General features: G+C 38.5%; 1 protein-coding gene across 2 annotated transcripts in view; it reads right to left on the bottom strand.

Annotated features, from left to right (window-relative positions):
* The window catches only part of MRPL3 (mitochondrial ribosomal protein L3), a 38928-nt gene extending 25835 nt beyond the window's left edge, over window positions 1-13093 (bottom strand). Inside the window, exons 1-4 of one of the 2 annotated variants that reach the window (XM_047768233.1) lie at window positions 12851-13093; window positions 11655-11839; window positions 10569-10660; window positions 8584-8682 (exon numbers count right to left, since the gene is read on the bottom strand). In XM_047768233.1, the coding sequence (XP_047624189.1) occupies window positions 8584-8682; window positions 10569-10660; window positions 11655-11839; window positions 12851-12942 (468 nt within the window). In that variant the 5' untranslated portion in view covers window positions 12943-13093. Of the gene's footprint in view, window positions 1-8583; window positions 8683-10568; window positions 10661-11654; window positions 11840-12769; window positions 12794-12850 lie in introns of those variants that run through there. The other variant, XM_047768242.1, reaches the window with a different exon arrangement.
* Between the last annotated feature and the right edge of the window lie 1541 nt (window positions 13094-14634).

The following is a 14634-nucleotide window of genomic DNA, read 5'->3' as shown; positions in this document are numbered from 1 at the left end:
CCACTGGTAATCACAAATCTGAAACTCTTTTTCTATGAGTTTGTTTGTTGAAGTACAACTGACCTACAATAATGTTCGTTTCTGGTGTACAACATAGTGATTTGGTATTTCTTTACATTTCAAAATGACCATCACAATAGGTCTAGTAACCATCTGTCACCATAAAAAGAAACTGCACAGTTATCAGCTATATTCCTCATACTGTACATTTTATCCCTGTGACTCATTTATGTTGCAAATGGAAGTGTGTACCTCTCATCGCCCTCACCTATTTCTCTTCTCCCCCAACACCCCGCCAGATTTTGTATGACATGCTCCCTCACTTTATTTAGGTCTCCACCTGAATACCAACTTACCTTTCCCAATTATTCTACTTAAAATAGCACCACTTTCTGCCTTTCTATCCCCTCAGTTTACTTTATTAAAGCATGTCCCTCCATCTTTTGCAATACACATTTTAAAACTGTTTATCTTGTGTATACCACCCTACGTCACCCCCAATCTCACCAAAATGTGTTTCTAGAGAGCAGGTACTTTAGTTGCTGTTCCATCCCCAGCTGCTGCTATTGTAGGAAATATCCTCGGTTAGAAAACTTTATGGACAAGCTATCCTTACCATAATGTTCTGGTGTCTTTTTTCTTTTTTAATTCTTAAGGCTCCCCCCCCCCTTTTTTTTTGTCTTTTTGCCTTTTTTAGGGCTGCTCCCATGGCATATGGAGGTTCCCAGGCTAGGGGTCAAATTGGAGCTGCAGCTGCCAGCCTATGTCAGAGCCACAGCCAACGCCAGATCCGAGCCGCATCTGCAACCTACACCACAGCTCACGGCACCACTGGATCCCCAACCCACTGAGCAAGGCCAGGGATCGAACCTGCAACCTCATGGTTTCTAGTCAGATTCGTTAACCACTGTGCCACAACGGGAACTCCAAATTCTTAAGACTCTTGATATAGACTGCTGTAAGACATACCTTACCTTAAGCTATATCACTTTACACTTCCTGATGTGAAGAGCCTCTTCCATGAGAGTGTAATCAACAATACCTATCCTTCTGCTGTTCGCTCTCCTCAGCTTCCCTTCTTATCCTAAGTGAAGCACCTGCAGGGCTCTCCTGGGCCACAGCACTCTATGTTTGCTGACCTCTATGTTTGCTGCCTAGGCCAGTCTCTTGCCCTGTAATCTATTTCCAAAGCACATTAAAAGTCTGCTAAATATATGTCTTGTCCCAGCTCCAGTGATAAGTCAGACTTATTTGAGGAATATGTATTTAAATATACAGAAAACTTCAGACACTGGCTAATAACTTCAGTTTGAAATATGAACCACTGGTGCCCCTTTTATAACTTACTGAGTAGGCTTCCCTTAAATGAAATGAAACTTGGTGGTACTGGCTTATAAGTAGAGAATGTTAGTTTCTGGATCTATCCACAGCCCCCTGAGACTCTCCCAGGAGTCCCCAGTGGGACTGTGCTGCAAATGCTGAGCAGCTCAGTTCTGGATGTCCACAGAGATTGTTCTCTCCCTCTGGGGTCCCCTCAGGAGCTCTTTCCTCCAAGAGTGATAACACATACTCCTCCCCGTCATCCTCTACAGTTTCACGCCCCCACATGCTGAACTCTGAGATAGATATTCAACATCACTCTCCCCAAGTCCCCTGCTTGTCGTCTTCGATCATGCACACTTCTTCCACAAAAGCAAACACAAAGGTTTTCATTTAAAAATATGGCTCCTTGAAGAAGAAATAAAAGGCATCCAAACTGGAAAGGGAGAATTAAACTATCACTGTTTGCAGATGACATGATACTATACACAGACAATCTTAAAGGTACCAACAGCAAACTATTAAACAGATGATTCAGTAAAGTGGCAGGATACAAAATTAATACACAAAAATTGTTGCTTTTCCATACATTAACAATGAACTATCAGGAGAAATTAAGACAACACACAAAAAATGAAAAGATGTATTGTGCTCATGGATTGGAAGGATTAATATTAAAAAAGTCATACTATCCAAGGCAATGTAAAGATTCAATACACTCCCTAAAAAAATAGCAATGACATTGTTCACATAACTACAATAAACAATCCTAAAATTTGTATGGAAATACAAAAGATCCAGAATAGCCAAACAACGTTGAGAAAGAAGACCAAAGATGGAGGTGTCACACTCCCTGAATTCAAACTATACTTCAAAGCTACAGTAATCAAAACAGTATGGTAGTGGCACAAAAACAGACACATGGATCAATGGAGCAGAAAAGAGCCCAGAAATAAACCCACACTTACATGGTCAATTAATCTATAACCAAAGAAGGCAAGAAAATACAAGGGGGAAAAGACAGCCTCTTCAATAAATGGTGTTAGGAAAACTGGACAGTGATATATAAAATAAAACTGAACCACTTTCTCATATCATATACAAAAATAAACTAAAAATAAATTAAAGACCTAAATGTAAGAACTGAAACCATAAAAGTCCTAGAAGAAAACATAGGCAGTATGACCTTTGACAAAGACTTAGCAAAAATTTTTGAATACGTCTCCTCAGACAAAAGAAAGAAATCAATGGGACTATATCAAACTAAAAAGTTTTTCCACAATGAAGGAAACTATGAACAAGACAAAAAGACTATCTACTGAATGGCAGAAGATATTTGCAAAAGATACATCTGATAAGGGATTAATATTCAAAATATACAAAGAATTTAGGAGATGGGATTAATTTAAGATGGTGGAATAGAAGGACTGGAGCTCAACTTCTCTCCTAAAACAACAAAATTTACAACTAAATGCTGAGCAATCTTCAACCAAATGGACCAGACACTTTGAAAAAGATATCCTACTCCAGAAGACAAAGAGGAGGCCACATCAAGAGGTAAGAGGGGTGATTACACAATACAAAATATACAAAGAATTCAGACAACTCAACATCAAAAGAAACCCAACAACTGGATTAAAAAAGCAGAGGGGACTTCCCTTTGTGGTTCAGCAGTTAATGAACCTGACTGGGATCCTTGAGGATGCAGGTTTGATCCCTGGTCTTGCTCAGTGGGTTAAGGATGTGGCGTTGCCATGAGCTGTGGTGTAGGCCAAAGACGTGGTTTGGATCCCATGTTGCTGTTGCTGTGCCATAGGCCAGCAGCTACAGCTTTGATTCGACCCCTAGCCTAGGAACTTCCATATGCCACAAGTGCGGCCCTAAAAAGCAAAAAAAAAAAGCAAAGAACCTGAACAGACATTTTCCCCAAGACATACAGATGACCAACAGACACATGAATAAATATTCAACAACACTAATCATCAGGGAAATGTAAATGAAACCACAATGAGATATCACCTCCCACTTGTCAGAATAGCTATTATCAAAAAGACTTCTTGTTATTTTTTTTAACAGAGCAATAATTTTACTTTAATGATTTTCATATAAAACTATTTCAATGACTATGATTGGGAGCAACCAAGCCAAGTTTTAAAAGGATATGCTGAATCTTACTTCCTGCCACTCAAATTACAGGTTATAGTCATGGTCACCAGTGTCATGCAATCTTGTGGACATGTTTTTATGTCTTCATTTTACTTAACTTTTTTTTCTCATTTTTAAATTTATTGTAAGTCCAACATAAAGGATGTTCACATAGGACCCCTTTAATGGGTACTTCCAGAAGAAACTCCTGAGTATATTTTATCCCAAATTACTATACTTCCTCTTAGTACCAGTTTATATTTATCTTTTTTTTAATAATGATCATAACAATCTGATTTCACAGGATTTCCATCCCACAAGACTTTTAGTTTTTTGTTTTTTTTTGTCTTTTGTCTTTTTGTTGTTGTTGTTGTTGTTGTTGCTATTTCTTGGGCCACTCCTGCGGCATATGGAGGTTCCAGGCTAGGGGTTGAATCGGAGCTGTAGCCACCGGCCTACGCCAGAGCCACAGCAATGCCAGATCCGAGCCGCGTCTGCAACCTACACCACAGCTCACGGCAACGCCGGATCGTTAACCCACTGAGCAAGGGCAGGGACCGAACCCGCAACCTCATGGTTCCTAGTCGGATTCATTAACCACTGCGCCACGACGGGAACTCCTGACTTTTTGTTATTTTTATAACAAGTTTTGGGGAGAATGTGGAGAAAAGAAAAACCTTGCACACTGTTGGTTGGAATGTAACTTGCTTCAGACACTATGAAAACAGTACAGTGGTTCCTCAAAAATTAAAAGTGGAACTATCATATAATTTAGTTATTTCATTTCTGGATATTCTTCCAAAGAAAACAAAAACACTAATAGGGCAAGATATATGCACCCCTATGTTCATCAGCATTATTTACAATAGGTAAGACATGAAAGTAACCTAAGTGTCCATCAATAGATGAACAGATAAAGATGTGTGATGGATACACACACACGAATACTACTCAGCCATGAAAAATGAAACGGTGCCATTTGCAACAACATGGATGGATCCAAAGGGTAATATATGAAGTGAAATAAGTCAGATGGAGAAAGACAAATACCATATGATTTCACTTATATGTGGAATCCAAAAACAAACAAATGAACAAACAAAAAGAAAACAAACTCATAAATACAAAGAACAAACAGGTGGCTGCCAAAGGGGGATGGGGTAGTGGAATGAGTGAAATAGGTGAGGAAGGTTAAGAGGTACAAGCTTCCACTCAGTTACAAAATAAATGAGTCATGGGGATGAAATGTATAGCATGGGGCATATAGCCAATAATAATGTAATAACTCTGGTAACAGATAGTAAATAGATTTATCCTGGGGATCATTCTGTAATACTGAATCACTATGTTATGCATCTAACAGTATTGGAGGTAAATTAAATATCAATAAAAATTTTATAGTCTCCTTGAAATTATTTCCCTGATACATTGGATTCAGATTTATTAAATCTTCAAATATACTTCAATTTCATTTTTATATATTCATATATTCTACTTTGTGATTTATAAAACAAATTACTTTATTAATATCAATTTTTAAATATTCCAGGAGACTTCTGAGAAAAAGCCTTTATTTTTTAAATACAAAACAGACAAGATAAACATCTTGACTAAGTAACTACAGACCAAGAAATAAAAAGAATAAAGGTAATATATACTTCCTGATTATCTTCCAATTTCAACTAAAATAAAATACTTTAATTTTTCTTTTAAAATAAAAATACCATAAAATGAGTTAGGTATCAGTTGTGAGAAAAACCAAATGTTCAAGTTGAGTTGAAATCAACAGCAATGTAACTGAGGGTTTTTTTTTTGTTTTTTTTTTCTTTCCTAACTTCCAAATAAATGATTTCAAAAGGCAATTTAAAAGACTGACAGCAGTGTCACACTTGGATAATTCCATCTATGAGGTCGCATCTTCCCCCCTTCAAAGTTCTCTGCAATTATCTTTCTCACAATGAAAATGCTTCTCTGCTCTGAAGATGAATTGATTTAATCAACTTTTAGGGCCATTTATTCAAAAATACTATGCACGACATCAGTTTTTATTTATAATAAGGTACAAAAATAACAAAGGAAAGTAGTCTAATTTCTTGGAGGCATAAATTCTTTACAGGTTAAAAAAATAACATTTTAGCCCTATTATAAAAAAAAATGATTCAACAACTCAATTTTAGAATGCTTAACTATTTGATATTATATATTTATAGGTCTCTTTCCCCTCTCTCAAACCCTCTACAATCAACCTACTTGCAAGTTCCCTGAGAGTGCAAGAGGAAGTCTGTACACTTTTAGTTTCAAAAATCTTTTTCCTTTCTGAACCAAAATGCTTTATTTATAAAAAATTCTAGAACTTCATTTTCACATCCTATTCTGATGAAAGGTCAAGAAATTTTTTTTCTTAATATTGCAATACATGCTCTCTGGACCTTAGAAAAGACCAAGAAAATTAGTATCTCAAAGAATAAAAGGACCTCTATAGAGGCCTACATGAGAGCAGTGAATAGTTTTAAAAGTTTATGTTAAGTGGTTGAAATTCACCACAGTATAAGAATACAGCATCCAAATCACTCTGCTATGCTACATATTTGGCGTAAGGTACATAGACCATAGTCTTAAATATGATAGTAGAAATAAAAGCTATCATTTTGGTAATATTTTAGTGGTAATATTTGATTTATGCTAATATAATTTTATCAATAAGACTATCTTCATCACTACGCAAAATAAATTGTGCTGGCAAGTACATTTTGGGGGGAAACTTTGTTTCTCAAAAACAAAAATGGATCTTTACGAAGATGAAGGAGCTAAAGGAATCAGAACTCAGCTCTTCTAACCCCATGCCCACTCACCACTATCCCACAGTCCTGGGAAAGTGACGCTCACAGATCTGCTGGAGCAGAATGGATCAACCCAGTATCATATCTGACTTACAAACATCAAGGCTATAATCAGAAATTTACAAAATCAGTAATGAAATAAAGATGACAGTGCTACTACGCCTAATGAAAAACACAGAAATGTAATCAATTAAAAACCTGTGGTGCCCATCAAACTGAAGAATTATTCACATGATTCATAGGAATCCTGGCAAAGACACACCTAAAAATGCAAATATTTGACTTTTTTTTAAGTTTCCAGCTGTATTGCACAGAGAACTATATCCCTGTGATGGAAGATGATGGAAGATAATGTGAGAAAAAGAATATATATATATATGTATATATATATATATATATATATATATATATGAATGACTGGGTCACTTTGCTATACAGTAGAAATTGACAGAACATGGTAAATCAACTATAATGGAAAAAAATAAAAATCATATAGAAAATAAAAATAAATAAAATATTTAATGAAAAAAGTTTCCAAAAGTATCACACTATGCTTTTAAATAATGTGGAATTAATTATCTGAACATTGAAATTATCAGTCAATAAACTGTTAAGAATAGCAGATGTTACTATGAAGGCTTAATGAAAAATAAACCCTACTACCATAATGTGCAAAATAGCTAACTCCTTTAATATTTATAAGACAGGCCTATTAAACCACAGGATTCCAACCACAGCCAATTTACCAGTCAGTATACCCCACTACTTACAGAACAACTCCACCAGATTTTCTGTAAACACCTCAAACACATCTTTCTGTACAGCTTCTCTCCTTATCCCCATTCCAGGTCAGGGCATCAGTACTGATCAGCTGGATCCTCTTCCCACAGGCTCATACTCTCCCAGTCTTTCATAATCCCTACCTTTAAGCCCAATGCAATTGCTCTGAGGCAAAAGACTTATTAAGGGCTTAAAACAAACTCCAAAACGTCCTCCCTGCATCAGGATTCTTCTAATTTTTGACCACTGCCTTGGTTCAAGAATTCAGAAAGTTCCTCAAAGTCTACAGGATGAGGTCTAATTCGTCAGCTTCCCTCCCTGACAGCTGTACCTTTCACATCTTCCCCCACCAGCACCACTGCACATTAAGATCTAGACACACCACCATCCTCTTCCAGAGAACATCTGATTCTGCAGAGACCACTCCCCTGGTATGCCTTTCACACCCTCTCCTTTCTGGTCTCCTCCCTGTGACACCTCCTAGGACCTTGCCACCCTCACTCTGTGCCTATTGCACTTACAGTAGTGTATTGAGATGGCTGATGCTATGTGGTCCCAAAGGGTGGATATAAAGATGCAGTTAAGAAAGCAAAGCTTTTGGAGTCTGACTGTCATTCTACCTCTAATCAGTAGATGTAACTCCTGAGGGAGTTAACCTAACCTCTTAAGCTTTAGAGGCTGAAAAAGTTACCAAGTTAATAAATGTAAATGACTTAATGCTTACATACCCTGCATGTAGTAAGTGTTCAAAGATGAGCTATGACAAGGAAATAGGAGGCACATGATAAACACTCATAGTTCTGACAGTTGCACAGGACAGGGTATAGAGTGATTTTCATTCATATTCATTTCATAAACAATTTATAATGGAGAAATGTTATTTAGAAACAGGCAATGTTTTAGTAAACCTAAAGATATTCCAGTAGCCATTAATGAAAACCAGCACCATTTCTAGAAAGGCATTTTCTGCTTTTAGTCTCCAAAAAGCACAAAACAAAAAACCTAATTGTGCAGATTTTTCACATTTAAACTACAAACTCAGCATTCTATTAGTATTCTACTTGGAGGAAATAAACTTTAGAAAAATCTTTTGTGGGTTCATATACAGTTTTCTCCCCAGTGAATCCTTACATGCTGTTGGTGTCAAGAGATGAGACAATTTAGGAAAAAAAGTGAAATTAAACATAAAGCAACCACAGATTAATCAAACAATTACCATCTATTGAGTGTCTTGTTATACACCAGGCACATGTGAAAAATCTCTTGTAATCCTGGTAACAAACTTCTTGAGTAGTGTTTTTATCCCCATTTTAGATTGGACAACATTGCAGTTTAGAGGGTAAAGTTATGTGTTCCAGATAGTGAAGGAAGCTACTGGAACAAACTCAAAGTCTTCCTGACACCTGGGCTCAATGGTTCCCCCCAAACCCGAAACTTAAAGAATTCGGATCTAAAATTAATGAAGTGTACTCTTCTAGGAATGAAAATGCTTCCTTACATGGAAATGTGATACAGTTTTTCCTCCTACAGTTAGGGCTGCCATTTTTCCATTATGATTTTCCTTTGGAGTATATTTTAGGACATGACAGTCTTGTACCTAAAAAACAAACATTAAAAAAAAAAAAAAGAAAACTAAGTATGCAGCAGGATACATGTTTACATACCAGCCACCTCAAGGTCCTAAGACAGTTAGGAATTCCCTAAAGTTTCTTACCTCATCATTCCTCTAAAACAAATCACAATCTTAAAATACAGAAATAACCTTAAAAAACTGTCAAAGACAACACATACAAAAAAGTGCATTAAATACAAATATATAACAAAATGAGTACTTACAATGCAAATTTGCATGTAATCACTGCCAATGTCAAGAATCCCTCAAACCTGTGTCTTCCCAATCACCAACCCCTACTCCTATTTTTACCTCTAGAGCAGTGGCTCTCAAAGAGTGGTCCCCAAACAGCATCAGTTTCACCTGGGAACATGGTGAAAATTCAGATTCTCAGGCTTCAGCCGAGACCTACTAAGTCAGAACCTGTGTTTCATAAGCCCTCCAGGTGATTCTGAAGTTCAGGAAAGTCTGAGATGCCTGCCCTAGAAATAACCACCTCTCTTGACATTTAAGGTAATCATCTATTTAACTTTTCTTTATAATTACTACCTTTGAAAGTATTGCTTAATCCTGCAATTCAGTGCTATCTGTCAAACCTTGATGTAAGTTCATAAAGACTCCACATTTTCTTGCTTTTGCTCAAGATTCTATTTGTAAGCTTGGCCCATACTGCTGTGTGTGGCTCCATTCTATCCATTTTCACGGCCACCCATCATGTAAACATACTATGAAGGACATGTGGGTTATTTCTGGTTTTGGAGCATTTAGAGCAATGCTGCTACAACCACTGCTGTACAAGCATTTTTGACGCTAGACAGTAGAAATGGGAGACCTCAAGGCTCACTACCTCAATTTTACCATGATGCCAAACTCTTTTCCGAAGAAGCCGTACCAATTTACAATCCCACCTGTCATTCCTGAAAGCTCCCAAATTCTGTAGAGTTCTAGAAACTATACTCATTTCCTAGATCATTCAGAGTCAACAAAAACTTGCTAAGGGCTCCCATGTCACCTGTGCTGTCAACACTGGAAGCACTTATGTGCATGAACTCTGTTTTTAATCTCCATTGCAGGTGTAAGTGTTTGTCTAAGCCTGGGCTCCAAAGATAAACTGAGCTGTCCAAAGTGATTTGGGAACGATGCCCTCCTAACTTTATCAGTGATCTTTTTTATAATAATGACAAAAACAACTAACATTATTGGACATTTAATTTAAAACTGTTTTACATTTTAAGTGCTTGACATTCATCAGATTGAGCAAGCTTCATGATAAGCCTTTGAAGGAGGTCAAATTACTTCTTTTCCAGAATAAAATTCTTTTACAGACAAAGCAGTGTTCCAAGGAACACAGTTCAGAAATGGCAGAATCAAGATTTGAGGTATTCTGGTTCTAGGGCCTACATTGTTAACCATTAGAGTTTATTTTATCTCAGAGAACAAAACGCTGCTTCTCCAGACAAAACAGTGTTACAAAAGAGTTAGTAAAGAAATTAAAATTACAATCTGGAATTGAAAGAACTCCGTAATGAAAATAAGCTGGGGCGAGTTTTTTTTTTTGCTTATGAATTAAACTAGAAGATCTGTAAGAAGCTGGATTACAGTTTTTTTTTTTTTAATTCATTGCCCCAGTTATCCCAATGCCAGTATCAAGAAAGCTACCACTCAGATAAAAGTAAGAACATTCACTGAAACCCATCTGAAGTAAAGTTCTTTCACAGTATTTATGCTTGACTTTACCTCTTCTTAGCCACGCAGTAACATGTTTCAGGATACAAATATTGCTCATTTAGGTTACAACAAATGGAGCTACACACACACACACACACACACACACACACACACACAGAGCTGAATTACATCTTGTTTCTTACCTGAAGTAACGTGACTACATGCTTCTGACCATCTTTGGTCCATAAGGGCATCATGCCTAGCTTCAGTGCAATGAGGCCTACTCTAGAGGAACCTGGCAGTTAGAAACAAATCAATGTTCACATAGTTTTTTCATCACCTGTCAATACAACAGTATTTCCTAAATTCTGGTTTCAATAACAAGAAGCAGGCAGATAAGAAACATGCTGATATATTCACAAAGTAAAATACAACTGTCCTTTACAGATATAAGTGCCTGCAACTACTTATGACATAACATGTTGGTAGTCAACAAATCTCTATTAAATGAAAACATATAAGAGGACTGTACAAAATTAAGGAAACAGTTAAACTGGTATATTCTGGTATTTAAAATAATTATATTAAAGGAGGATATGATAAATCTATCATTATGCTTTGCTTTCCTGGTATCAATTCATATCCACAGAAAACATCTGCTACTCAAATTCCAAGAAGTCAGCTAGAGTTATATGAATGACACAGGTGGTTATGTTGCTAAAGTATGTCAGCATCCATCATGACACTTGATTTGTTGCATACATTGATACGCTGCTCCACTAACAACTTCAGTCATTGTATAATTCAACAGCCACAATAAACCCCAACCAAAGACAACACCTTCAACAGGAAAAGCTTTAGGTTTCTTGGTCTGGCCACATGTGGATTTAGTAGTCTACCAGAAATAAAAACTGCTGATTCTGGGGGTATGCTTGGCAGGCCTGGAGTGCTAGAATACCCCAACTGCAAATGTCAGTGTAATACACTACAGTTTAGATCACACTCTTCCAGCTTTCCTTCCCTGATTTAATATTACTTTTTATCTGAAAAAAACAAGAAAACATTTGCAGAATGACTCTCTTTTCACCTACAAAGCAACTTCTTTATATCCTGATGATTATCAGACATTCACTAACAGTAGACTAGGATGCCAGAAATATACTTGCAAACCAAACCACAATGAAACAGACACACTTAAGACACAAAAACTAAATTCAAGAGATGACAGATTTATCTAGAAATTATATAGTAATTAGGTGATGAAAATACAACATATACAAAATAACCACCTGGTTCCCAAGGGTGTATAGGCCATGGCTCATCTTTCAGAGGACAGAGTTTACTTGCTAATTGGGCTTTATTTTCATCAGAGACCAACTGCTTAACAAAGGGAACGTTTTCTTCAGAAAGATGCTCATCCCACCAAGTAACACTCTTGCCATGGAGACTTCTAACCAAAAGACAGATGTCTGTTCTGTAAAAATAAAAATTAGAAAACAAAGCACAATTCACAATGTTTCCCCACTTAATGTTATGGAATGGAGGTTACATAAGCTGAAAAGTGTAGCCAGGGCCTTAGGAAAGGGTTGGGTTCCGGTTCTAGTTTTTCCCTTGACATTCCTCATGATAATGGGGTTCACATTTTAACTGCCAATGGCTACTGTGGAGGAAAAGTTCTTCCTCTTCTCCGGGATCAACAGATTTCTAACAGAAATCTTTATGTAGATTTCTAACAGTAGTCTTTATGTAGGCAAGAGAAGCCACAGGTCTATTTAAACATGTACCTTAACAGTTTACATCCAGTAGAGGTGACAGAATGTGGGATACAGATCTTTCTCTGATAAATTCACCTTTTCCCTGAAAGAACATGCCCTAGGCTGAGTGATAAGGAAACTGGGTGTACAAATTTTAAAAATCCCTAAAAGACGTAACCTCAAACTAGCTGAACAAACCAAAACAGACTTTACGGAGAAGGTCAAGAAAGAGGTGTGTGTAATTCTTGCAAGGAGGGTCAGAAAAGCCTTCTGTGCTCTACCTCTCTTTTGCTGACAGGTACATAGATCAGCTAGAGTCTCGATTTTGCACTTACTACCTAAGCGACCTTGGGCAAACTACTTCTCCAGTCTCCGTTTTATATGCAACGGAATAAAGATAAGACGGAGTAATGGTAATATCTTTAAAACGGATGACAGCAGCTCTCACGTGAGGCTACATCAGCTAAGGCGCCTAAAGTACCTGAGCATTTAGGACAGAGTAAATTCTCCCTAACTGGCAGTTAATATTATTGCTGTTGGTAATGCTCGCTGCAGCACGGGGGGTAAAAAATCGCCCCTTCAATCCTTCAAAGGGCACGTCCTCTCTCTTAAGGCATAGCTGGAACTTTCCTCCCCAACCCAGGGCGTACCTTTCAGCGCGGGGCCAGTCTATGGCCCATGGCCGCTGATGCAGGGACCACCATCCGCCCCCGCCTCTCCTCCGCACCCACCTGTTTCCCAAGCCCCGGGAGGCACCCAGGCCATCCGCGCCGCAGCCCAGTACCCGGGCGCCGGCCCTACCCAGCAGCCCCCAGCCGGGCATAGTGAGGCCGAGGAGGGCGCGACCGCTACACCTCTGGGCGCCCCGCCACTCCGCTTTCAGGGCGTTCCGCCGCCGACCCTCCCAAGCCTTTCCGCCGCCGCCAGCCGCTGCTCCCCGCTGCCCCTACGACGGAAGAAGAGCTGCCGGAGCCATTTCCGGTCCAGTTGCAATGCGCGCCGGCGCCGGGGTCAGCCCTGGAAACTAGAGTTCCGTATCTGGAACAGTCCTACTACGGAGCCGAGGCCAAGCTGTAGGGTGGGGTCTGAGTGACTAGGTTCCCAGGGGTGGGAAAAACGAATGTTCGGAGTTTAAACTTTAGGAGAATGAGGCGAACTAGGGATAGGCTTCCTAAGGAAGCGAAATCACTTCTAAATAATGCCCGTTGTGGGGCAGTTCATTGTACTAACAGTGCTTGATATTCTTATATTGGCTTACGTTGAAACAGCCCTGGAAAAAAAGACTGTTATTTTTTATATTATCAATGAGGGTACACAGATAGAATTTTGGTGCTGGTCCAAAAGAGCACATTTGGCAGATGGGCAGAGTTGGCATTGAAACATGGTTGGCGTGTGCTGGTAGAATATGACCGAGTTAATGATGTGTGACTTTCAGGACTGGATCGTAAAAGGTATTGCTACTGTCTTGGGCTCCTGGACGGCTGGCTCCCTATGGGGAAACCTAGCGGTCATGTCCTATAGACACTTTGTAAAGAGGCCCATGTGTAGAGGAACCAACTTTTCCGCTAGGAGTGAGCCACTTAGGAAGGGGAAGGAAGGTTGCCAGTCCCAGGAACCTTTCAGATGACTGCAACTCCTGACAGACTTTGAGCCTGAACCATCCAACCAGGGAACTCATGGGTTCTTCACCAGAAGAAATTGCCAGAGAGAATAAATGATTACTCTTATCTTGAGTCACTAAATAGATACCTAATACACCTTCTGCCCAAAGAAATCCTTATCCTGGGTCCCAGAGTCACCTAACCACCATGTGTATATCTTGGGCATTCATTCTATTACTTCAGAAATGTTTTTCTTTCTTTGTCAAATGGGTGTCTATAGAAATTCGGAAATAAGAACTTAAAATTTTAGCTATTTCAAGAGCCTCTTCTTATTTGAGATCTGGCTAGCTTGGTTTAAAAAGTCCAGGCAATGCTCAGTTCCTGCTAATTACTTGGGCTGTTCTATAAAAACATCGCCTACTACTGCCAATGGCTAGTGTGTCTTGTGTGTATACTGTGCTGTAATATGCATTTAGTATTGTGGAAGCCTATCAGTCAGAGACCACCTGAACTCAAAAAAGGTTAAATTTAATTAGCTTGCTGCAGCACAAGAAAATATACACCTCAGGAGGTCTCTATGCAAAGGAATTATAAGATTTGGACTTATGCTGGGTGATTTTAAGGTGGCATCAGGGAAACAGGGACTTGTTTTGGAATGGATACTATCAAGAAGCAAGGACAATTCAGCATTTGGACAACTCAATCATTTTGTTCTGGCGGAAAGAAGGACAAAGTGAGATTAGGGATGATGCCAGTGAGGGAGCAGAAATCACTCAGAAGGAACTGTTAGTCATTTTGTAGCTGGGATAAGACTGCAGTCTCTTAGAAAGATTTTGTTGATATTCCTCTATAAACACAGCAGTCTGATTCCTAACAGGATTCATTTTAACTCTTTCAGTGTATTTCCTCACTTA

This window comes from Phacochoerus africanus, chromosome 1 (assembly GCF_016906955.1).
Source record: "Phacochoerus africanus isolate WHEZ1 chromosome 1, ROS_Pafr_v1, whole genome shotgun sequence".
Classification (NCBI taxonomy): Eukaryota; Metazoa; Chordata; class Mammalia; order Artiodactyla; family Suidae; genus Phacochoerus; species Phacochoerus africanus.
The sequence above is the reverse complement of the archived record's forward strand: the minus strand, read 5'-3'. Positions and strand labels throughout refer to the sequence as shown.